Source organism: Aethalodelphis obliquidens, unplaced genomic scaffold, assembly GCF_003676395.1.
Source record: "Aethalodelphis obliquidens isolate GAN/ISIS:26980383/991018 unplaced genomic scaffold, ASM367639v1 scaffold42, whole genome shotgun sequence".
NCBI lineage: Eukaryota > Metazoa > Chordata > Mammalia > Artiodactyla > Delphinidae > Aethalodelphis > Aethalodelphis obliquidens.
Genome location: NW_020837986.1, coordinates 13,156,795 through 13,182,206, shown reverse-complemented (window position 1 = coordinate 13,182,206; position 25,412 = coordinate 13,156,795). Strand labels below are relative to the sequence as shown.

Below are 25,412 nucleotides of genomic sequence, written 5' to 3'. Positions count from 1 at the left end.
GCACTTCTCTCCTCTGGCTGCAGGGTCTTTTTTCCAAATCCTGATTTGATCACATTACTTCCCTGATCAAATTCTGAGTGTTTCCCCATTGCTTCTGGCTCTTTAGGATCGCATCCCTTGGAACTCTCCAGCCCCAACTTTCCTAGCTTTCCACCTCCTTGGATCTGTGATCCAGACTTCCTTGAAAACATGCCCTCTAGTCTCAGGCCTCCAGGCCTTTACACTTGCTCTTTCCTCCACTTGGTGTTTCCTCTCATCCCTTTCCCTCTGATGTTGACCCCTTCCCAGCCTCTGTTCGACTAGGGCTGTGGCCAGATGAAGGCCCCTCCCTGAGGGAGGGGAAGGGGAGAGTGGGAAGAGACAGCAACTCTCAGAGCTGCAGTTTACTCAGCCTAAATGAGAAAAAGACAATAAGAAAAGAGACCTCCCAAGATGAAAGAAAGGGATGGAACAATATGTGAACACTTTGGAAACTAGGAAGTGGGGTGTTAGCATGGAGTGATGGTCTACTGGGGTGCCTGCCTAAGAAGCCCCTTACTTTCAAGTCCCTGGTCCCCTACTCTCCTCAGACCCAGACCACTGAAGGTAAACAGAGGAGATAAATGGAAGAGAGGATGGAGACAGGGATGGTGAAGAAAAGAGGAAAGAAGGAAGTGGAGTGAGGTGGGGGGCTTGGAGGCAGAAAGCATGTGGCTGGAGCCCCACGCCTCTGAGGAAGGAAGAGGAGGGTGACCTGGGATGCTCTCCCCTCCCCTCCCCCTCTCCATTCCCTGGAGGGCTGCCCGCATCCGGTCACAGCCCAGGCGGGGTGGGGGAAGGGCGGGGGCGGGGGCGGCGCCGAGGGGAATGAATAATTGAAGTGTAGGGGAGGAGAAAGAAGAAGAGGAGGAAGAGGAGGAGGCGGGAGCCGCCCGCACAGGGTCCTTCCCACTCCGCACCCCACCCCCCTCCGCCGCCCGGAAGTCGCTCCCCGCCTCCTGCTCCGCCAACATGGCCGCGAAGTCGGATGGAGCGGTGGCCGCGGCCGGCCCGGGGCCGGAGGGGGCGGCCGGAGGAGCTCGGGGCGGTGCGGGTGGGCGCGGGGAGGCGGCGGCGGCAGCCGGGGACCCCGGGGTAACCGGGGCGGGAGGCCCGGGGCCGCGCTACGAGCTGCGGGACTGCTGCTGGGTGCTGTGCGCGCTGCTCGTGTTCTTCTCCGACGGCGCCACGGACCTGTGGCTGGCGGCCTCCTACTACCTGCAGGGTCACCGCACCTACTTCGGCCTCACGTTGCTGTTTGTGATCCTGCCCTCGCTTGTCGTACAACTGCTCAGCTTCCGCTGGTTCGTCTACGACTACACGGAGACCGCTGGGGCCCCGGGACCCGCAATCAGCACCAAGGACAGCGGCACCGGCGGACCGGTCATCAGCACCAAGGACAGCGCCGTCACCTTCCGTACCAAAGAAGGCAGCCCCGATCTGGGCCCCCGACCTGAGCCCTCCTCGGCCAGCGCCTACCGCCGCCGCTGCCGCCGCCTCTGCGTCTGGCTACTGCAGACCCTCGTCCACCTCCTGCAGCTCGGCCAGGTCTGGAGGTAGGAGAAGCTCAGGTGGAGAGAACTGAGTTGGAGGAGTGGGAGGTGGTAAGGGGCTGCCTGCCGCCCCAGCCTTTCTCTGATCCTCCACGCCCGCTCCTGTCCTGACCCCCGCCCCGCCCCACCCTATTGCAGCTCTGATTCCTCCTCTGCCAGCTCCTCCCTGACCTCTGCCCTCTAACTCTGATCAACCTCTGTACCATCCTCTAGGATCTGGCTATTGAGGGAAGAGGGAATGGGGCAAGAAGAAAGAGAAAGAGATCCTCAGGGGTGTGTGAATGAGGAGGGCCCAGGGCCGATGGAGAAGAATGTGAAGCTTGGAACAGGGCCCCAGGGCTCCATCCAGCCCTGTCCCACTCCTCTCTGCCTGAGTGCTGAGCCTGAGCCTGGGCTTAGGAAAGATCTCAGAAGTCCCTCTCTGCTCTCAAAGATTCTCAGCTCGGAATTGCAGTCCATTCCCAACCTCCCAGGAGAAACAGAATTCGAGGCAGCTAAATGAATATCCCGCCAAACTTTTTGGACTTTTAGGAAAGGTTGTGGTGGACCTAGCTGAGAAGGTGTCTAGCTCCTCTGCCTCCTAGGACTTCCCCAGTATCTCTGCAGCGCCCCCCCGCCCCCCGAAACAGAGCCATGGGGATATGGGATCTTGAATCTGAGATTAGATAGCCACTATCTGTCCTTTCATCTCAGGACAGTAAGACAAAACTGAAGCTTTGTACAAGCCGCCCAATTCTAGGCTTCTTCCTCTGCCAGGACTGAGGGTGGCTGCTGAGCTGAGTTAACTGGAGACGGGGAATTCTGAACCTAGGGTTCCCCTTGAGTCTGTATTGCTCTAGTAGCTTAGGCTCTACTGTGCACTGACAGAATGAACTTGTCTGCTATTTGATCTTACACAAACCTCTCCTCCCTCCAAGCCTCAGTTTCCTCACCTGTGAAGAGAGGGCGATTCCCTACTCTTCTCATCTCATTGATCTACATTACATTTTCTTACCTCTTGGGATGGTCAGGTGAGAGAGGGTCTTTGTAAAGGCCCTGCAGACTGTAACATATTTTAGGAATGCAATAGATTATCATGATTATCACACCTGTGGGGAAAACATGGAAAAAGTCAAAGTCACTGTGGAGTAAAGGGTGATTATTGCTGTTGTTATATTTATTCTGCTACTTGTTAACACATTCTGCTTAACTCAGAAGATGCAGTTCTGAGCTGAGGGTTGGAAAGAGGACTCCCAGGGTTTGTCCCAGCTGCTCATTTGCTGTGTCACCCTTGTTGTGTTGCCAAATCTCTCTCTGACTTGCTTTCCCCATATGTGCCTTGCCTAGATGATGTATATATTCCATTTAGCTTACCCTGGGGGAAAAGGTGGGAGGAGCTCTATCCACACAAGGTGGTGTTATTATTATTAGCTTGACACAAAAAATATTCATGTCTACATCCAGGAACTAATCTGCATTTATCATTCTGTGCCCGAGTGGACAGATGGTGAAAGATATTTTTAGATTCTGAAATGGTAACTTCCTATTCTTGGTAACCAAAGCTTCATCCCCCTTTCCCTTCAGCCTAAAATGGGCCAGCTGCCCCTTGACTCACTGGCTACCTCAAAACCCCCTTCTCCCATTTTCAGAATCTACTTACAAGAAATGCATACTTCTTTCTTGAACATAAACTGAATTTCCCTCAAACAGAGCAAAAAATGACCATGGGGTGGAGGTGGGGGTCTCAGGGGAGTGGCTGCAGATGGCTGAGGGTCCATTGAACTCCATGGTTTCTTAGATAAAAGGGCTAGCGATTTCTACTCTACCCTATTCGTAAAATGAGGGGCTTGGGATGAGATGATTTTGCAGGGATGACAAATTAATGGCTCTTAGATTGAACTTGGCCTACAGAAGTGTTTTGTCTGGCTTGCATAGTATTTCAAAAATCCAAAATCCTAGCTCCTCTTGAAAAAAAAATGCATCTAGCAATATCAGGCCTGGAACAATTTAGACAGGGTATATGCGCTTCAGTTTGTCCGGTTCCATTCTCTTGGATCACATCTGGACTCTTTCACTTAGGCCTTAGGGGCATGAGAGCCCTAATTTACAGTTCTGTAACAATTGTTTCATTAAGCCTTCACTTTGTGCCAGACTACTGATTGCCTTTTTACCTGCTTCATCTCCTGTATCCCTCCTAATAATCCTGCAATGTGGTTGTATTATCATTCCTGCTTAACAGATGAGGGAATGGAGGCTCAGAAAAGGGACATCCTTGCCCAAGGTCACATGGCTAGGGAGTAAAAGCACTGGGACTCAAGACTCTCTGCCTTCAAAGCCCAAGTTCAATTTATCTCCCCTGCAATTCTGCCACTAAAGTGTCCTCCAAGCTCAAAGAATTATGAGTCTGAGATACCAAGATTCCAGGATGATAGAAAGTCAGGGCTTCTGCTGGACTGAGATAAGAATGGGAAAGGAGGGGGAGGGAGTTGAACTATGTGGATAAGGATGGGGAGACTGTGTATATTGTCAGGAAAGTGCTGGATTGGGGGTAGGGCGGGATCAGGAGACTTCATCCAGGTTTGTAACTAGCTGGCTAGGTGACTTTGGGCAAGGCTCTTCCCACCTCTGGGCCTCAGTTTCCCTGTATGTAAAATGAGAATAATAGATTTGATGGCCTTAAGAGCCTTCCCTTTTCTGGAAGTCTGACTCTGGGTCTATATCAGAGCTAAACCTCTGGGCCCCTGTCCCAAAAGCTTTGGATTCAAAAATGGCTGAGAGTCTGGCTAAATGGAGAGAGATCCAGACGAGAAGCCACCAGAGTTGGTATTCCTAGAAACTAAGCAATGTGGTAAGCAAACATGAGGTTCCCACAAAGAACAGGCTCACTGTCCAGCGGGACTTGGTGCAGATGTTCTGAGGGCTGGACCCCAGGGTAATGAGGAAGGAGATATGTGTGTGAGACCTGCATGATCAAAGCTGAGGGACTGGCCATTCACTCACATGCTGATTCCACGCCCCCAAATCTGAATAAATTAATTTGAATCATAAAGATATCTTTCAACTCCTTATGCTTGCACAATGTTGAATCAAAACCTTGAATACTTTGAGGAGCTAGTAACACAGACTGTGTCAGTACATGGGTGTCAGACAAGGGGACAGTATGGGGCAAGCAGTGTCCTAGAGAAGCTGAAGCTACCGCCCAGCTCCAGCTGATGGTGCCACAAGAAATCATGGACCAGGTGTTGACAAGTCTTGATTTCTCAAGAGAAATGGGAAATGGGGATTTTTTTTTTTGGTGAATTCTGCCAGTATTCAACTACTAATTAAGGTTTTTAAAAATAGTGTCAACCACAGGAAACATATGGGGGCCCATCCTCTTTGTAACCTCTGGCCAGCTCCTTACAATTGATTCAGGTCCTTTCTTCTTCTGTTCCCAGACAAGCCTGCAAGATGCATGTTATTATTTTAATCACAAAATGGGGCTCTGAGGAGGGAGAGCAAGGGAAGGAATTCACAGACACTATGCACCCTCCATGTCCCAGCAGGCCCCATGTGAGGTGCTCTAGGCATGTGATCTTGTTTTGCCCCAAAACCTTCCCTCTGGTGACAGTTGATATACCCATTTATCAGACAAGAAAGTGAGGCTTGGAAAAGTCAAGTAACTTGCCGAAGGTCACCCACTGAGCAAGTGGGGGAGAGGTGAGGTGTCAACCCACCTTTGTCTAATTCCCAAGCCCAGGCTCTATCCCTGATACCACCACACTGGCTGCATTAGAGGATCCCGGAGCGATGGCCCGGTGCAGAGACAGATTGATCCCTGAGAGAACACACAGATCCTCTGGTCAGACATGACGCTGGCTGGGGGCTGGACACCAACCTGTGTTTTCATGCCTTCTGCCCAGCTCCCACCCCCATCCCTCTGAGCTGTTAAGCCACTCAGCGCTGCTAAGCCAATTAAAGTCCTAACCCTGTCCACTCTGACCCTGTGGGCAGGAGAGCAGTAAGCCATGAATCCTGCTTTCCCTAATCTTAAACTCACTGGGCCCCAGCTTTGCCCAGATAAGCGTGGTTTGTTAAGCCAATTAGTGGAATTAATCTGCCGTGGGATTCCTCCCAGGCTGTCAGGATCCGGGGACCCCAAAATGGGAGGGAGGGGAAGGAAAGAGGCAAACTGGACTTTGAAGGCCCTCCCTCTACCACACTCTCTATGTCTAGGCCCCAGCACTGCTCCCTCTGCCTCCTCACAAGCCCTGCACTCCAGAGACGTTCAGAAATGAATTAGTGACCTACCTGGTATGAAAGTCAGTCTCTGGGGCTCCTCTCTGGGAAGCTCTGTTCTTTGCGTGATGGTTAAGAACATGAACTCTGGATTCAAATGTCCTCAGTTCAAATCCTGACCATACCACTTAATATGTGTGATCCTGACAGGTCACATAATCTCTCTGTGCCTGAGTCTCATCCTTTATAAACTAGAGACCATACCTCTTGGTTTGTTTCAAGGTTTTGTTTCAAGGTTTCAAGAGATAATATACCAAGGTTTTAGCAAAGGGCTGGCCATCATTAAGTACTCAGAACCCCTGGCAATGGTTAGGACCATCAGCCCGGGCTTTGTTCCCTGTAGAAAAAGGTTTGTTCACTGAGCGGGTGGCCTGTGAGTGGGCAGGAGGGCAAGAGGGCCTTGAAGGACCCTGAAGCCATAGGGACACGGCAGCTGTGCATTTAATCTGTAGTCATTCATTCCACAAATATATGGAGCACCTGCTGTGTACCAGGCACTGCGCTAAGTGCTGGAAATACAGTGGTGAACAAGGCAGAGTCCCGGCCCTCTTGGAGCTCAAGAGTCTAGTGGGGGGCTTCCCTGGTGGCGCAGTGGTTGAGAGTCCGCCTGCCGATGCAGGGGACATGGGTTCATGCCCCGGTCCAGGAAGATCCCACATGCCGCAGAGCGGCTGGGACCGTGAGCCGTGGCCGCTGAGCCTGCGCGTCCGGAGCCTGTGCTCCGCCACGGGAGAGGCCACAACAGTGAGAGGCCCGCGTACCGCAAAAAAAAAAAAAAAAAGTCTAGTGGGGGAAACCAATAAACAAATTAAAATATATATTACCTAATCTAAAATATAAATATAATATAAATATAATACATAACATAAAATATAATGGGTTAGATAGTGGTAAGAACTATGGAAAAAGTGAAAAGGAGGAGGGTGTGGCCCTTCGAGATGAGGTGGTCAGGGCAGCCTCTGTGAGGGGTGGGCATGTGGGCAGAGGGCTGAACAGGGTGCGGGCAAGCTGTGTGGATGTCTTGGGAAGGGCGTTCCAGGCACAGGGAAGGAGCAGAGCAGGGAGAAGGCCCTGTGGCAAAGCAGGGAGCTGGGGGGAGATTGTTGGAGACGATGGTGGACAGGGTGGCTGGGGGTGGATGACACAGGGCCCCAAAGGCCGGGGGGGAGGATTGGGGCTTTCACTCTGCATGAAGTGGGGAGCCCAAGAAGATTTGAGCAGAGTAGGAACAGGGTCTAGACTTATGCTTTACAATGCGCACCCTGGCTGCTGGATGAAAAATGGACTGGAGGGAAGCCAGGGTAAGCCTGGAGACCCACAAAGAGATCCACCCTCGATGATCCAGGTGAGAGAAGATGGAGGCTGGACCAGGGCAGTAGCAGAGGGGGCGGGGGTCTGTTTTAGGCATAGCAGGCAGGGTATCTTTCCTTCTTTGGTCAATTTCCCCATTGGGGCCAGACAGTTAATGGTTAAGAACTCGTACTCTGGAATCAGCCTTATCCTGTGTCTGCCACTTTCTGTGATTTGGGGCAAATGGCATAACTTGTCTGTGCCTTAATTTTCTCATCTGCAAATTGGACATTCTTACTGATAGTATGTATCGCATGTGGCTTGGAGGAGTAGTAAATTAAAGAATGTATGTGTAGTGTTTAGCACGGTGCCTGGAACACAGGAAGTGCTCAATTCTCAGTAGCCATTACTAGTTGTACAGTAATAACACAAGTATATAAGTAATACATAAAACAGGTCAGGAGTTGGATTCCATAGTGGTTTTCAAACTGTGTTTCACCTCTTACCATCATTTCAACCTGAGTATCTCAAAGTTTCTCTTTCTTGATATGATGGTCACGTGCCTAAGATTTTGTTTTGACAGTCCTACAGCTGAAACATGTTTACAACCCCCTGAACTCGGTGACTATCCACAAGGTCCCTCCCTGCTCTGACCTTGCAGGCTTGTTCCAGTCTAGCCTCACCACCCACCTCCTGGGAGACCCCTCTCTAGGACGCTCTCCACCCGGCCGCCCTCCTCTCCCTGCCCAGCTGGCAGCAACAGGCCATTAGAGCAGCTCCTAACAGACACAGCGGCGGCAGTTGGGCCCAGCGTCCCCTGTTTGATCTATAAAGACCACACAGGAGAAACCCTGGGGGAGGAGGGAGGGCTGCCAGGAAATGGCTTTGAACCCCTGGCAGCTGGGGCGAAGGTCCCCAGGGAAAGGAAGGAGGATGGGTTGGGATCTTCTCTGGCCTCTCCATTCACCACTCTGCCTTTGTTAGGGCCTCGGAATTCCTCCTCTGGGAAATCCTATCAGCCTCCGGTCTCCCCCCAGCCCACTCCTCCCCATATCCTGTCTCCACCTGCGGCCAGAATGGTAGTTCTAAAGCTCAGAGCTGACCCTGCCACTCTGTAGCCAGAGGGCCAGCCCTGGCTCCCCTCTGCCCCTTGAGCGAGTCTTAATGCTATAGCCTGGTGTCAAGCCCCAACCTCCCACCCTTTCATCTCCTCACTGCTCTATGCTTCCCCCCAAATAAGTCACATGCTCCTTTTCTTCATGCCTCTAAGCAGCTGCCTGCAGTCCTTCCTTCAGCAACACCCCGCCCCATCCTCCTCCCAGTGAAACTCTGTACATCCCTCAAGACCAAGCTCAAATGCCACCCCTTCTGAGACGCTCACCCTGAACAAACTCAACATGTGCCACCCTCTGCCCCTCAGACCCCACCTCCCATTTCCTCAGTCAGGCTAGTTGTTGGCATTTTCATCTAAAATGAAAACTGCTTGGTTGTTTTGTCTGTTTAAAAAGGAGCTGTATGCTCTTGTTGAAACCTCAGGCAGCGCAGGAAAGGTGCAAAGGAGACTCCTCTCCACTTATTATCTCTGGGGGTGCAGAAGTGGGGTTAGGGGAGATTTTCCCTTACTAATTAGATGTTTCTTGTATCACTTGATGATTTTACTCTGATTTTTAATTAACCAAAAAATACATTTTACCTGCATACATTTTAAAAGCATGTATACCTGCTTTCAAAGAGTCAGATACTACTAAAAATTATAGTCACCACTTATAGAGACATAGATTAGGTCGTTCCTCTTCAATCCTGTCAGGTAGGGAGTGTAATAATGAATAATAATAAGGACTGTGGAGCCCAAACTCTGACTCTGCCACTTAGGAGCTATGTGACTTTGGGCAAGTCACTTAACCTCTCTGGGCCTCAGTTTCCTCATCTGTGAAATGGGATAACACCCCTATACAAATGGCCATTATGAAGGCTTATTGAATTAATATATGGAACATGCTTTGCACAGTATTCACCACATCATAAGTCCTCAAGTAGTGTTAGCTAGCATTATTGGCCCATGTTTCAGATGTGGAAATTGACACACAAGGAGGTAACAGCCTCCTAATACATAAGTAGCAAAGCCAGTGTTTGAAGCCATGCAGTCAGGCTCCCAAGCCCACATGTGTAACTACCAAGAGATACTACCTTTTGCCAGTTAAGTGTATTCTTACAAAACAAACAATCATGTCTTGCTTTGGGAAGAGGGAAAAAGTCAGAAAAGTATTTTTTTAATTTTATTTTAATATAAAGTACCCCCTGTTGACATTCTGGGTTCTTCCTCTCCGACTTTCCCCCCATGCACAATTACTCATTCCTCCTCAGCCCCATAGTCCTGATCAGATTCTGTTGTGATCCTTGCCCAGCTGGCTGGTTTTCCTACCAGATTAAAAGCACCTGGGGAGTTGAGGCCTTGTTCGTCCTTCTTTCTGTCCCCCACCGTGACTGGCTCCGAGCTGACACTCTGTTGCTATTGGTGGCCTTGTACCCAGCGAGCTTTGGTGAGGTCCATAGTAGGGTCTTAGAACACAAATTCTGTTGAAGCAGGGTTTGCATCTGTGGCTGATGTGGGGGGCGCTAAGGCAGTGTGGGAGCCCCTTGCTGTGTGGACACAGCACTGAGGTCTGCTTAGGCCTTCATCCGCAGCCTTCCAAACTGTCAATGAACAAATGCAGGCTAAGGGCAATACATATGTATTTGTACAAGATGTAGTAGAAGCAACCCCGGGGCTGAGTTCCCAGGAGGATGCACGTGTGTCTGACAGGAGATGAAGTTCCTCGTATGCAGTAAGTGCTCAATAAACGTTCATGTGAACTGAATAGAATCTTTAAAATCAGAACCTTTTTTCCTCCACTGTTAGTAACGTAACTTTATTTAAATTTTTTATTTTATATTGGAGTATAGTTGATTAACAATGTTGTATTAGTTTCAGGTGTACAGCAAAGTGATTCAGTTATACATATACATGTATCTATTCTTTTTCAAATTCTTTTCCCATTTAGGTTATTACAGAATATTGAGCAGAGTTCCCGGTGCTATACAGTAGGTCCTTGTTGGTTACCTATTTTAAATATAGCAGTGTGTACCTGTCAAACCCAAACTCCCAATCTATCCCTGTTCCCACCCTTGCCCCCTGGTAACCATAAGTCTGTTCTCTAAGTCTGTGAGTCTGTTTCTGAAATCAGAATCTTGAGAAAGACATTTCTCTGCCTGGGATTCAGTTATCCCATCTGTAAAGTCCAGGTGGGGGCTTGGGAATCCTGGATGAGTTTTCCCAGGACTTGGACAAGACAGCAGAGTAGCTGAGAGCTTGGGGCACTGGTACAGCCCATGGCGCCATGGCTTCCTCACTGTGTGACCTTGGGCAAGTTGCTCCACCAGCTGGAGCTCTAGTCGCATTGTGAAATGGGGTGATAGTATTCACCCCTTAAGTTTCTTGTAAAGATGTCTTGAGATAATGTAAATGAATAGGGTCTTCACATATTATATGCTCAGAAAATATTTACTACCAATTATTATTGGCCCAAGTAGTAGCCCATCCTACTTGCTTCATAATAAGATAGGGGGTGGGAGAAGGGCATCAAGGGTCCTAACGCTCACTACCCCTCACCCACAGATCCCCCCTTCAAGGAAGGAGACTTATTCTGTGACTCCAGAGACAGTGTGAGGATAGGTGACAACCCAAAGTTAAAGGGAGGCAGAAGCTGTGTGATAAGAAGAAAGATCTCCCTGGGTTGCCCCGAGGGTGTGAACTCCACATCACCAGACATGCATGCAGACAAAAGTGACTGACTTTGGCAGGGAAGCAGTAGCAGAGCCTCCTGCCTTCAGTTTGGAGGATAAACCAGTCACCTCTAAAGCCCCTCACAGTTTTAAGAGTCTGTGGATCTAACTTGGGTGCTTTGTGATGCTTACCTGCTGGACCACAGGTTGCAGATCAGTGGCCCAAGGGCAAATCCAGCCTGAGGATGTGTTCGATTGTCCCATACAGTATTTTTTCCCCTACTATTTAATGAAACTTTTTATTATGGAAAGATTTTAAATATATAAAAGCAGAGGGAACAGGATAATGATTGCTCTGTGTACCACCATTCTGCTCCAAGAATGATCATCTCCTGGCCAGCCTTGTTTTACTTAGGCCAGCACCATCCGAAAGAACTTTCTGCAGTGATGGAAATATATATGTATATAGGAAACGCACTGTCCTATACAGTAGCTACTAGCCACACATGACTATTGAGCATTGGAAATGTATAATTGAGCGACTGAATTTTAAATTTCATTTAATTTTAACTAATTTAAAGAACCATATGTGGCTAGTGTAGGACACGTAGGTGTTGGAGAGTATAGGTCTGGACCCCACCCCATTTCTTGCCCTTCCATGTTATTTTGAAGCAAGTCTCAGATGTCATATCATTGCACCCATAAATATTTCAGTACATCTCTAAAAAGATAGACTTTTTAAAAATGTAACTGAAGTATGTAATACTGTTATCAAACCTAAAAAAGGAATAATAATTTCTTTTAAATTCATATGGTATTTTTAAAATTAGTTGCCAACATTTCCAAATTGAAGTTTTTGGGTTTTATTTTGTTTTTTGCATAAATATCCTAATTTCCAGCTCTTCTTCCTTTTTTTTTTTTTTTTTTTTTTTTTTGCGGTACACGGGCCTCTCACTGTTGTGGCCTCTCCCGTTGCGGAGCACAGGCTCCGGACCCGCAGGCTCAGTGGCCACAGCTCACGGGCCCAGCCGTTCCGCAGCACGTGGGATCTTCCCGGACCGGGGCACGAACCGTGTCCCCTGCATCGGCAGGCGGACTCTCAACCACTGCGCCACCAGGGAAGCCCTCCAGCTCTTCTTGAAAAATTGAAATTCCAGCCATACTGGGCTCACATTCTCCCATGGCAGCAATCAGCTGGAGCTGAGGGACAGCTACCTTTCTAGACACCCTTCTTTCATTCCCCAGAGTCCCTCATAATATCAGCTCGGCTCCTCTACCATCTAGGATCTCATAGATCAGAGCCAAAGAGAAGTGGTGCTTTCTCCCTGCCTCGATCTTCAAGTACCTTCAGATACCACCAGGAGACCAGGATCTAACTCCTTCTCCCTCACAGGCTCATGCCACCCCAATGTCACACAGGGAAATCAGGAAAAGAGGAAAGGGGGGATCAAAGAGGCTTGGGCTAGAGTATGGAGTCCTGGCTTTGAGTCTCTGCTCTGCACCCATTTCACAGATGCGGCAAGTGAAGCCCAGAGAGGGAAGGCGATCTGGCTGCACTCATACAGTGAAGAACATAAGAGGCAGGAACCTGGTCCCAAATGCTTTGCTGGAGAGGAGCTGCCTGCTTCCCTGTTGGGCAAAGAGAGGCACGCTGTCTGGGAGCTGACTGCAGTGGGCGGGTTGGGAGAGGGTCTCAGCTTTACAGCCAGAGCCTAAAATTAGTGGCAGGGAGATGTTTGGCCTTAGCCCAGCAAAAAAAAAGTGCTGTGACTCTGGAGGGGGCTGCTGAGGAGGAAGGAGACAGCCCAGCTCCCAGCACCATATGAAATGGGAGCCAAACGTGTAAAATCGCATCCTTTACTGACATTTATGACTCATTAGGCTGCCAATTCCAGGAAGGTCCCATTTTGCATCCTTGCAGGAGTGCTCAGCATTGAGGAGTGGATAGATGGGGAGGAGGCCTCAAGGCTGTTCCCCCCAGGAGCTTCCTTGACCACATTTCAGGTGAGGAATCTGTATAATTGGAGGCCCAATGTTTTGCAGGGAACTCACAGACTGCATCTAGGTCCTCAGCTTGATCCATGCCTGTGGTGAAATGAAGGAGTCCACCATTCCTAAGCTGAGATGCAATTCCAATGCTTCTGGCTACTGATCTTGGGCATGTCACTTCTCCAAATGCCTGCTAAATGTCTCTGGGGTCCATCCCTTCTGTCTGGGCCCTCCTCACCTCTCACCTCTCACCTGGTCTCCCAACCTCCACCCTTGCCTCCATCCAATCTGTTCCTTACAGCCAGGGTACTCCCTCTAAAATGCAGAAGTGCTATCCAACACAGTCTTCACTCTTCAGATAAAGACCAAATGCTTCACCATGGTCCCCCTCATCCCTTGCTTTCTCACCTCCTTTTCTGGAGCTATAGCCATTCTGACCACTTACTGTTCCCGCCTAACTCAGGACCTGTGCCCATGTTGTTCCCCTACCGGAAACTCCCTTCCCTCCCTTCACCTGGTTAACTCCTGTGCCTGCTTCAGATCATGCCTCAGTAGCCACCTCCTTCAGAAAGCCTTCCCTGACTGCCACGCCCTTCCCAAGCTGGGCGCTTCTCCCATAGAATTGCCTTCCTCAGCACTGGAGCACAGAAGCCTGTTGGAACATGTCTGCAGCCCACAGAATGTCTGTCGTTTCAAGTCTACAGGACGATTTCATTAATGTCCAGGTTCCCCGCTAGACAGTGCCAGATGGACTGGGTCTGTCTTGCTCACCATCATGTCCACCAGCATTTTAGCACAGCTCCTGGCACACAGTAGGTACTCAAAAATGCTGGGTGGGGCTTCCCTGGTGGCGCAGTGGTTGAGAGTCCGCCTGCCCATGCGGGGGACGCGGGTTCGTGCCCTGGTCCGGGAAGATCCCACATGCTGCGGAGCGGCTGGGCCCGTGAGCCACGGCCGCTGAGCCTGTGCATCCGGAGCCTGTGCTCCGCAACGGGAGAGGCCACAGCAGTGAGAGGCCCGCGTACCGCAAAAAAAAAAAAAAAAAACTGCTGGGTGAATAAACGTCAAGTGAACCTCCTCTTTTCTGAGACTCAGTTTCCTCATCTGGAAAGTGGGGGTCATGCCCACGAAACCTCACAGGGCTGCAGTGAGGATTTTGGCAAAGTGCCCACAGAAGGCCTTTGATGAGTGGCAGTTATTTTCTGGAGGAGGGCGAAGACCCCAAATAAGGCCCTGCCCTGTGAACTTGTCCTGAAGGGACTTCTCTGACCCTCTGTCTCCTGAGGATGGATTCAGTGAGCACCAGGGAAAGTCAGGCGAGGAGTAGGTCTCAGCCCCGCTAGAAACTAAACTGGAAACTACAAGACCTCCTCTCCCTGCTGGAGCCTCTGAGTCTGTCAGCTTCTTAAAACCTCGTATTGGTTGAATACCCTGCACTGGGCTGGGCATTTTATACAAATCACCACTTTCTGATTTTATAGCTATCCCATAAGGTGGGCATTGAGCTGAAGGGTTCAGAGAGGGAAGCAACTTGCCTAAAACTATACAGACAGTAAATGATGGCGTCAGGATCTGAACCCGGGTCTCCCTGCCTCTCAAGGCTGATTCTTTCCCTCTGTACTTGACAGCCTTCACTTGGGGGCTTATAAAATACATTCACACTCCATTCATTCACTCATTCAAGAAACAAATATATATTGAACATTAACTATGTGCCACGCACTAGGGGCATAGCAGAGAAGAGGACAAACATGGTCCCCACACTCGTGGAGAGACAGACAAGAAATATGTAAGCAAGTAAGTTAGATCATCTCTGGTTGTGATATGTGTTATTCAGAAAATAGGGTAACTTGACAGAAAGTGGCAAGAGGGGTGGGTAGAATTGCTTTGGAAGGCAGGGGGCGGATCTGGGAAGGCCTCTCTGAGGAGGTGACACTGAGCTGAGGTGGAAAGAATAAGAATTTGCCACGTGTTGGTAAAGCCCTTTCCAGGGAGAGGCCCTGAGGCTGGAAAGAGCTTGGGGTGTCCAGGAAGAAGCAAGACCAGTGTAGCTGGAGATGTGGGAGAGGGGGACGGCGGAGGGAAATGAAGTCCTAGAGGTAGACAGAGGCTGGATCGCACCGGGCCCCACAGGTCATGGTGAGGATTTTATTCTAAGGACAGTAGAGAGTGACATGACCTGACCTAGGATTTTACAGGACCCCTCAGGCTGCTGTGTGAAGAATACGGTCTATGAGGGCAAGGATGGAGGGAAGGAGATCAAGGTAGATGGAGGCCGCCGCTGCTTCAGGTTGGGTGGCTTGGACCAGAGTGATGACACCGGGGCGGGGAGAAGTACTTGGGTTTAGGAGACAGCTGTCGGGCCTTGATGTTATCAGGATGGGATGTGTGGGGACTTGCACCTGATGAAGACTCCTTGGGGTAGGCAAGCATCAAGTTCCTTGGACCTATTTTGTAGGAGAACTAAAGCCCACAGAGGAATTGGACTTTCCCAGCAAGTCCAGTGGAGGCCTTGAGCCTGGGTTTCCTGACACTCCAACTACTATTGTCACCCCTTCCCCAGTTTTCTCTAAACACACGTAATTCCAAGCAAAGCTTTTAGGTCCAGCCCTGTCCGACATGGGTCCTCCCGGGCAGCCCTCTGAATACCTTCCAGGCAACTGAAGCACCTTCTCTGATGCCGGGGCCCATGGAGAGCCAAGTCTGAGTCCTAGGTCTGGCAGTAACTTGCTGTGTGACTTTATACAAGTCCCAGTCCCTTTCTGGGTCTCAGTTTCTTCATCTGTAAAATAAGGATAATAATAGTACCCACCTCAAAGATTTGCTGTGACGAATGCACAGTATGTATAGAAAGGCTTAGCACGGCCTATCATACAGTTGGTGCTCAGTAAGCGTGAGCTATTCTCATTATTTTTGCCTGCACGCTATCCCCCTACAGACTTACGGAGCAGTTGTGGGCCCAGTTGGTACAGTGTTCCTGCTGCTTTCCATCAGCCCAGCCTGGTTACCCTCCAGAGCCTGCAAGCCTGGCCCACAATGGAGACAAGAGAGCTGGCCATGGTGCCGTTTCTGGATGGGGTGGGAGCGGGGGAGCCGCTGGAAGCTGCTGTGTTTTTGGCCCAGAGCTGTGAGGGGGAGTGGAGAGGGACGAGAACACACACTCGGAAACGCTGAGATCGACAGATGGAAGAGCCGAGGATGTGAGAGACGCAGACAGACAGAGAGAGCCCCAGAGTCGGGAGACAGGGAGCAGGCAGGGGAGGGCGGCCGGAAAACTGGCAGAGTCACGCGAGCCACGAGCTGAGCAACAGACCAGCAGATGGACCAAGCCGCCAAGGGACTGAAAGACGGACAGACCAACAGGCAGTATTCAGGAGACAGCCAGAAAGACAGACAGAAAAGCAGACCTGGTATCCGAGGGGACAGACAGGCTATCCTGACATCCAAGGGACAGACAGACTGACGCTCCTGGCCTCTAAGAGCAGACAGACAGGCTGACGTGGGACCCCAGGGTCAAGCTGACTAACAGATGGACATAGTATCTGAGAGACGATGTGACCTATAGTCCAAGGACAGACAGGAGGACTGACCCAGGGCCCCAGGGTGACCCTGACTGACAAATAGATTGACTGACTGACAGTAATGGAGGAACAGATAAATAAATAGGCTGACCCTGCATTCAAGGGACAGACACAACAACAAGCTGATCTGAGCCAGAGACAGAGACAGACAATGACCGAGGATCTGAGCACACACAAAAGACGGGTCCAGGATGACCTTTTGCACGGGGACTGAGGCCAAGGCCAGCAGCCCTGACTGGTACCAGAGACTCAGGGCAACCCAGGAACAGAGAACAGGAGAGAGACAGGGTGACCCAGAAACTTTCTGGCTACTTAGGGATGTGGGATCCCCTCATCCTTCTCTCTTCTGCCTGTTAGAAAGGAGCCCTCAATGCTGGGAAGTCCCTGGGCTTGGGGAGAAGGGGATGAGCTCTGTTCATCTCCTGCCCAGCTGCCTGCTCGCAGGGCCGGGGGATCCAGAGGAGACAGCCTTTCGGATCCTTGAGTGGAGGGATTTCACACGCTCACTGCTGGCTTCTCTCTTCTCTAGGCTTCGTCATTTTGCTCCCCACCCCATCCTCAACGATACACACTTACCACTTCAATTTCCAATTTCCTCCCAGACAGGCTTCTTCTCCGAGCCAAAGATTGGGAGTCAGCAAGTTAGATCCAAAACAGACTTCTGAGCACCTCTGTTTCCTCACCGGTAGAATGGGGGCGGTAGAGCTGTCTGTTAGGTTCTGGCTCACGCTGGCCTCGGGCAGTTTAAGGCTGGGGGTGTCAGAGCTGGGGAGGCCCAACCAGGCTGTGGGGCATCAGGGGAGGCTTCCTGGAGGAGGAAGGCCAGATGTTCTGGCTCTATGCAAACTCAGGCAGAGAAGCCCCAGGGCCTCCAAGGTCAGGAGGGAGACACCTGCAAACACTGATGCGCAAATATTCAACAAATATTTATCAAGCGCCTACTACACGTACTGATGCTGGGGACACAGTGGTGACCAAGACAGATGAGGTCCCGACCCTCAGCAAACCACAGTGGTAAAACAGAAAATAGATGTGTAAATTAATAAATAAGATTGTTTCATAGTGTATGTTAAGAACAAAATAAGACAGAGTGATATGAGAGATGAGAGTGATTTAGTGAGAGTGGAGGGGCTGACATAGGATGAGTGGCCTGGGGGGCCTCTCTGAGAAAGTGACGTGGGAGCTGAGGAATCAGCCACAGGAGGATCTGGGGAAGGGGGTGTTTCAGGCAGAGCAAGTAGCAAGTGCAAAGGTCCAGAGTCAGGACCAAGTTGGGCTGGCTTCCAGGAACCTCCAGGGCACGAATGAAGCAGTGGTTTGAGACGAGTTGAAAGAAGCAGAAAGGGCCAGATGGTTTAGGGCCTGCAAGCCAAGGGGGAATGCTTGGATTTTATTCCAAGTGGGATGGGAGGCCCTTGGAGGATCTTGAGACAGGGAATAACGTGATCTGACATGATTAGTTTTTAAAATATCCCACTGGTTGCCATGTGGAGAATGGACTATGGTGGTGGGGCACAGGAGTGGATGCAGGACTGAGAAAGCAGAAGATGATGATGGCCTGGACCAGGGTGGTGTCAGTGAATGGACAGACTGGGGTTGTGTTTTGGAGGAGAGTAGAGGCACTGCCCCTGAAGTTGGATTCCTTTCCCTGAGATGAGGTGTTCTCTGTAGGTGGCATCGGTCCCATTTGTGGTGAAAATCAACTTCTTCCAACTTCCTTTCAAGTAGAGTGGAATCAGGTGGGCTTCCTGGAGGAGGTTTTAAAGGCACCTGCTAGTACGTCAACTTTCAATTAAAAGAGAGAGGCTGGATGATCAGAAGGAGCCAGAGGCCTCCACCTAGCATATGCTCACCCTCACTATGTGCACAACCTCTACAGTTTATAAATGCCCACAACAAGGGGGAAAATGAGGCTCAGAGAGGCAGAGAGATTACCCAAGGCCACACAGCATCCAGGGCACGGGCAAACCCACAAGCCCAGCATATTGCCATCTTGTCTCCTGATCCTCACCCCAGTGGCTGTGATGTAGGCAGGAGAGCAAGTGCTGTGCTCCTTTCTAGAGAACGTAAAACTGAGGCCCAGGGAAATTAGGTTGTATGTCCTGGGCAGAGCTGTTTTAAGACTTTTGTGGGCCCCACATCTATCAAGTATATTAAAATGCAGCCATATCAGACATTGAATGTAAATTATATATACCCAGATACAAGCCAAATTGCAGTCGACTGGCTGATATGCTCTGTTTTGCAGACATTTAATTAAACATTTATTAATTTTGATTCTGCAGTTTTTCCCTGTGTTTTAGAGCCAATTTTTTTTCCAGGCTTCAAACATTTTGCTAGGCCCATGAAAACCTCACAGGCCTTTGGCAACGAGCATGTACCACCGGCTGGAAAGGACAGCCACGATTTTTGGACCTGTTGTCAAAAGGGGCAAGGGGCAAAATGAGGCTGAACCGAGGCCCTTTCACCCTCAGACTGCAGCCTGGTCTCGCCACGCTCCCTGCTGACCCCATGTTCTTGGGTCTCAGAAGCCTTCTTTCTTCCCCTCCCCCTTCCTTGCTCTGGCCCAACAGCGCCCTCGGCTGGGTAAGCCCTTTGTCTGCTGTTAGCTGGGGTGTGTGGGGTGTGGGGTGTTGGGAGCTGGCACAGGAGGGGACAGGAGTGGGTGGGGAGTTGGGCAAGCAGCCTGTCAGGTGGTGATGGATGCTGGCCGGGCTGGGGCCTTTCTCATGCTGACCCAGGCGGGGAAACAGATGGTCTTCAGCCTGAGGGAAACTTCCAGGGTGTTGCCCTCCCCCAGCTCCCCAGGCCCCTTCACACTGGACCAGCTGGTCTCTCCTTCCTGTTCAAAGCCGGAGCCACAGGACTGGGAAAGGGAATGGGAAGGGGGAGATGGAGGCTGGGACAGGTGGTCTGCGTTTTGGGCCCTGAGAAGCTCTGGGGGCCAGCCTGGTCTCTCCCCGAGTCGCCCCCACTTCTGGCATCCCCAGCTCTGCGCTCGACTCCTCCTCTGTGCCCTGCCTTAACTCAGCCCTGTCATTTCAGGCCTGAACTAAACTGGGGACTCACCTGGCCTTCCTCCAAGGCAGCCAGCAGAGTGAGCTTCCTAAGCTACCGAGCCGATCACATCACCCCCGATTCTGGGATAGAATTCAGATTTAGAATAAAAGAGGAACTGTTCAGTCCAAAATTTGATGCCCTTCACAATTCTAGTTTTCTAATGCTCCTCCCTAGGACAACCCTCCCCACCAGGCCTGGCAAAACCCTGGCCGTTCCCCTGAAAAGCTATGTTCTCTCTCTCACGCCTCTACACCTCTGCCTTAGTTGGGCTTCCACCTAAAATGCCTTTCTGCTTCCCGTGTGCCTTCAAATGCCTACCCATGCTTTAAAACGGAGATCAAGTGTTTCTTCCTCCAGGAAGTCTTCCCTGGAAGACTCCAGGAAGTCTTCCCCAGCTAAAGTTACTGATCCTTCTCTGGGTTTCACAGCATCTTAGAGCATCTATTTCAGCTCTTAGCTTGTCTGTTCTCCCGTGGGACTGTGAGGTACTTAAGGTCACAGGGCCTGGAACATAGCAAGTGGTCAAGATATGCTTGCTATGTGAATGAATGATTCTAGCTGCAGACATCCTTATTTGCGGGGTAGGCAGGGGCCTAGAGAATAGAAGTCACAGGGAGACAAATTTCTACTCATCAGGAGAAACACAGTTCGGCCCTGGAGCTGCTCGGAAGCCAAAGGCTCTGCCTCAAGAGGTAGCGTCTCCCTGTTCTGAGAAGTGTGTGAGCAGAGGGGTAAATGCACGGGGCTGGGAACTGCTGAAGGGATTCCAGCGCTGGACGGGAGAGTTAGACTGAAGGGCCTCTGCATCTTGAGTCAGCTTCTGAGGGAACAGCCCTCCTTCCCGTCCTGGGGGCCAATCCCGTACTGTTTCACACTGAGGGTGTGTCTACACCACCGATTGGTCCTCAGAAGACCCAGAGATGGGAAGGAGAGGCCTAAATGGTATGTTTCTGGCCATGTTTTGGGGGGAAAGTTTGGGTCCCAGAACATTAGCTCTGAAAGGATCTCCAAAGTCTCCAAGCCCATCCCTCTTGTTGGCAGATAGAGAAGCTGAGGCCCAGAGAGGGCCACACCATTGCTAAGACCAGGATACTCATTTGGGAAAACTCTGGGAATTAGCTGAGCACAAATTTCAGGGAGCACTGTGGTTCCTCCCTTGGGCTGGTCACACACAGCTGAATACAGAACATCCTGGAAATGCCAGCACTTCACATCAGGGAATAGACCCCCAGATCCCTGGTTCCCTGATTGTGGATTCAGGCAATAGGGTCATTGAATCTAGTGGGATTTTCTCCCCCAGTTTTGGGGGATATGACTCCTAGAGGAGCCTTCTCTGGTTTCATAAAAAGGGCTTGCCTGTCCTGTGTATCAGAGAATTTGGGGGTTGGGGCTGTTGTACCTGCAACAGCCAGGAGTGGAGCTGCTGGGCAAGGAACCAGGGCAGAGATCTGTGTGGACAGGTCCTTTGTCACCCTAATGGGCGCTGCACTTTATAGCTGCAAAGGGCCTCATCCATTTAATCCTCACAACCACTTTAGGTGGGATCAGCTAGGGCTCAGAGAGGGTCTTGTTCAAAATCACACAGCAAATTAGAAGCAAAGTCAGGAATTGAACTCAGGACTTCCAGATCCCTTCCATACCTCCTATGGGGCTACCAGAGTTCCATTCAGTTAAACAGACTTGGAATCATGCACTCAGTCATGCAGCCAATAGGATTGGCACCTACCGTGTGCTAAGAACTGAGGGTATAGCAGTCAGTTATGACCTAGTCATACTCATGGAGTTCACAGCCTGGGGGAGATGGATGCATAACCAGACAGTTACAACCCACTGTGACGAGTGCTGGGCTGGAGGGAAGCCGGGGAGAGGCCCCTACCTCAGGTGGAGGGTGACCAGTAGAGGCTACCCTGAAGAAGTCATATCTAAAAGCTGAGCCTTGGATGAAAAGCAAGAGTTATCCAGGTTTGGGGCTGGGGTGGGGTTGGCGGACAGGGCAAGGTGTTCCAGGCAGAGGGAACAGAAAGTGCAAAAGCTTAGCAGTGAGGGCGAGCAAATCTGTGACGTGTACAAAGCGGCTGGAGCTGTGAAGTTTGTTGGGAGAAGTGGCACCAGAGGAAGCAGCTAAGTCGCAAATGCCAGGGGATCTCTGAGCAGCTTCCCTAAGGGGAGAACTGGGCACTCAGACGTGGGGTTGGGGAAAAGGCCAGGAAGCTGGCAACAGAACTGGGGGCTGGCACCAGGACCGTCCCTGAAGGAACCTGTGTATGGGCAAGTCTTTATGGCTTACAGTGAGAGGCAGTGTCACCTATTGGTTAGAGTGTGGGTCTGAGACCAGCCCATCTGGGTTTGAATCCTGGTTCCACTGCTTCCTAGCTGTGTGACCTTGGACAAATGACATACCTCTCTGAGCCTCAGTTTTCTCATCTCTAAAATGGGGATAATAATAGGGTTATTGCAAGCTCCAGGTAAGGTGTCCAGAATCCTGCAAAGAAAGCAGGCCCTAACTTGCCATAGCAATAATGATCCTTATAATGCTGTATTCAAGGCTTAATTTGTGCCAGTGCTTTAAGCTAGTGAGCCCAGTGGGAGCAGCCCAACAACAGCCCCGTGAGGCGATCCTTTCAATGAGGCCGTTTCACAGCTGAGGAAACAAGCGCAGTAAGTGACTTGCCCAGGGCAACACCGCGCCCTGGCCCTCTGCACTTGCTGGGTGGCGAGGGTCTGGTTGGGAGGGGGCGAGGGGGATGAGCGCGCGCAACAGCCTGAGCACCACGTCCTCCCGCAGGTACCTGCGCGCCATGTACCTAGGGCTGCAGAGCCGCTGGCGCGGGGAGCGGCTGCGGCGCCACTTCTACTGGAGGATGCTGTTCGAGAGCGCCGACGTGAGCATGCTGCGCCTGCTGGAGACCTTCCTGCGCAGCGCGCCGCAGCTTGTCCTGCAGCTCAGCCTCCTGGTGCACCGCGGCGGCGCGCCCGACCTGCTGCCCGGTGAGCCCCGCCCCTCCGCCTGCCCGCCCCGGGCGCCCCCGCCCCCAGGGCTCACTCGTCTGCAGTATTCTGACGGCCCCACCTGTCCCCCACCCCCACCCCCGCCAGCCCCATGCTTAAGGCCCCCTGGGGAGGCCCTGTCCACTCCCCCCACCTTGGCGCACTCACTGTCGGGTGAGTTGGTGGCCCCGCCCCTTCTACTCTCTGCAGTCTCCAGGCCTCTGGAGACCCCCAGGTCCCCCCCAATGGCCCCCTTACCCTCAGTGTTAGGAGACACCCCACCCCCTTGCTCTTCTCAGGCTCCCTGCGCACTAGCCCCTCCCGCCCTCCTCCCTTCCCCATTGCCAGGGCAGACCAGACCTCACTTCTGCCAAGTTCAAAGAGGCCCTTGACCGCATCACCACACCTCAGACCCTCAGGGAAGTCCCCTGCCCCTGCTTTCCCCAGACTGTCCCAATCCCAGCCTGCATCTCCTGGGGACCCCTCTGCCTCACAGGCTCTCTGAATCACCACCAGTTTCCAGAGAGCCCTTCCATCCACCCCTCACTGCTCTTCAGCCCCTTGTGGACTCCTCCCAGGCTTCGTCCTGGTCCCCATGAGCTCACCCCGCCCACCCACCTTGCCGCTTCTCGAACCCTAACAGACCAGGCCAACCCCTTCAGTGTCAGAGAAAAGCCACATTCCCAGTCTCCCTGGGGCTCCCGGTGCCCCTCCCGCCCGACACTGCCCGACACACCCTCAGTGTTTCAGAAGACTCTATCACCATCTCTCAGGTTCCCTGGGCATCCCTCGCCCAGGGTCCTGGGCCCCAGTCGAAACTTCCCACCGGGATTTTCCTCCCATGCCCTCAGCTGTGCTCAGCTTGGATATTCCTTTCCATGCCCCAGCCTCATCCTGGTGGCCTGTAGCTTCTAACAGTCCCTTCTGGCTCCTCCATTCCTTAATCATGACCCCCCCTCTTCACCTCCTTTTTCACTCCCAGAGTCCTGGACCCTATTTTCCCAACCTCCCACCAAGACCCCTGAACCCTAACAGCCCCATACTAGAGACCCCAACCTGACCCTTATGGAGACCAAAATCACCCACTTCCCCTCTCCCTGTATGCTCCCACCCCTGTAGCAGTACCCAACCCTGTCCACTCTCACCCCTGCCTCAGTGTCCTTGAAGACCACCCACCCAGGCCCTCTCCACACCCCTCTCGATTTGTAGACCCTTCCCTCACACCTCCTCAGAACCCAGCTCCTGACCCAGACCCCTCCCCCTTTCCTCAGACCCCAACCCAGACCCATCCCTAACCCAGCCCACCCTGCCCCCACCCTGTCTCCGCAGCCCTCTCCACCTCCGCCTCACTCGTGTCCCTGGCCTGGACCCTGGCCTCCTACCAGAAGGTGCTGCGGGACTCACGGGACGACAAGCGGCCGCTGTCCTACAAGGGCGCCGTGGCCCAGGTGCTGTGGCACCTGTTTGCCATCGCGGCCCGCAGCCTGGCCTTCGCGCTCTTCGCCAGCGTTTACAAGCTCTACTTTGGCATTTTCATTGTGGCGCACTGGTGCGTCATGACCTTCTGGGTCATCCAGGGCGAGACGGACTTCTGCATGTCCAAGTGGGAAGAGATCATCTACAACATGGTGGTGGGCATCATCTACATCTTCTGCTGGTTCAACGTCAAGGAGGGCCGCAGCCGCCGCCGCATGACCCTCTACTACTGCATCGTCCTGCTCGAGAACGCCGTGCTCACCGGCTTCTGGTACTCCAGCCGCAACTTCTCCACTGACTTCCACTCACTTATTCTGGTCTGCGTCGTGGCCTCCAGCTTCGCACTGGGCATATTCTTCATGTGTGTCTACTACTGCCTCCTGCACCCTAACGGGCCCCTGCTGGGTCCCCAGATGCCTGGCTGCATCTGCCCTGAGGCCCCAGGGCCCTGTGGCCCACCAGCCGATGCTGTCACAAGTCCCCCGAGGTCCCTGCCCAGGACTACAGGCGCTGAGCGGGATGGGGCCTCCGTGGGAGGCGAGCGTGCGGGGACCCCCACACCACCTGTCTTCCAGGTGCGACCTGGCTTGCCTCCCACGCCTGTGCCCCGCACCTTGCGGACAGAGGGGCCTGTCATTCGGATTGACCTGCCTCGTAAGAAGTACCCTGCCTGGGACGCTCATTTTATCGACCGCCGGCTCCGGAAGACCATTCTGGCGCTGGAATACTCCTCGCCTACGACACCCCGCTTGCAGTACCGGAGCATCGGGATCCCCCAGGAGCTGCTGGAGTATGAGACCTCGGTGTAGGTCACAGTCTCCCTGCAAAAGGGATGAACTTTGGCTGATCCCACATCGAGCACAGTGTTGAGCCCAAAATTTCAGGGCCACCAGGCTGAGGGGGAGTGGATCTGTTGGTCCAAGGGCAGAGTGGCGCCCACCATTGGGTTATTTCATGGGAGGCGACAGCCTTGTGGAGGCCCCAGGCCTTGGCCCTGTTTTCAGCCCTGTGGCCCGTTTCCTAAACTCCCCTGAACCGGGGCCCAGGGAACCAACTGGTGCTACGCTCCTCGGGAGCGGCCCCACTTTCATGGAGGCCTCCGTATCACAGCTGGTGCTGAGGACCCCACACCCTCTCCCCTGCCTGGAGCTGCCCACCTGTCAACTCTGGTGGGCCCGCCAGAGAAGGGGGTCCATGACCTAGGCCCTGTGCTCCTCAGGGGGCGTGGGGGTGGGCTGCCTCTGGGAAGGATGGAGGAGGCCACGGAAGATGTGGGGTGAGGCGGGAGCATCTGGTGAGCGAGGTTGGTACAGCTCCTGTGGGTCGAGGTCTGGAGCCTGGGCAAGAGGGGAGTTAAAGGAGGGAGTTGGGGTGGGGTGGGAAGTTGGGGTGGGGGGCTGACAGTGCTGGAGGTGGACAGGAGGGAGGACCCTGAGAC

General features: G+C 52.3%; 1 protein-coding gene across 1 annotated transcript; it reads left to right on the top strand.

The window, feature by feature from the left end:
- Positions 1–796: 796 nt before the first annotated feature.
- XKR7 (XK related 7) lies at positions 797–25,075 on the top strand. Its single transcript, XM_027078081.1, has 3 exons — positions 797–1,574; positions 22,296–22,498; positions 23,828–25,075. Exons 1-3 carry the CDS (start codon positions 991–993, stop codon positions 24,781–24,783), a joined length of 1,743 nt encoding a protein of 580 aa, XP_026933882.1. The 5' UTR covers positions 797–990; the 3' UTR covers positions 24,784–25,075.
- The last annotated feature ends 337 nt before the right edge of the window (positions 25,076–25,412 follow it).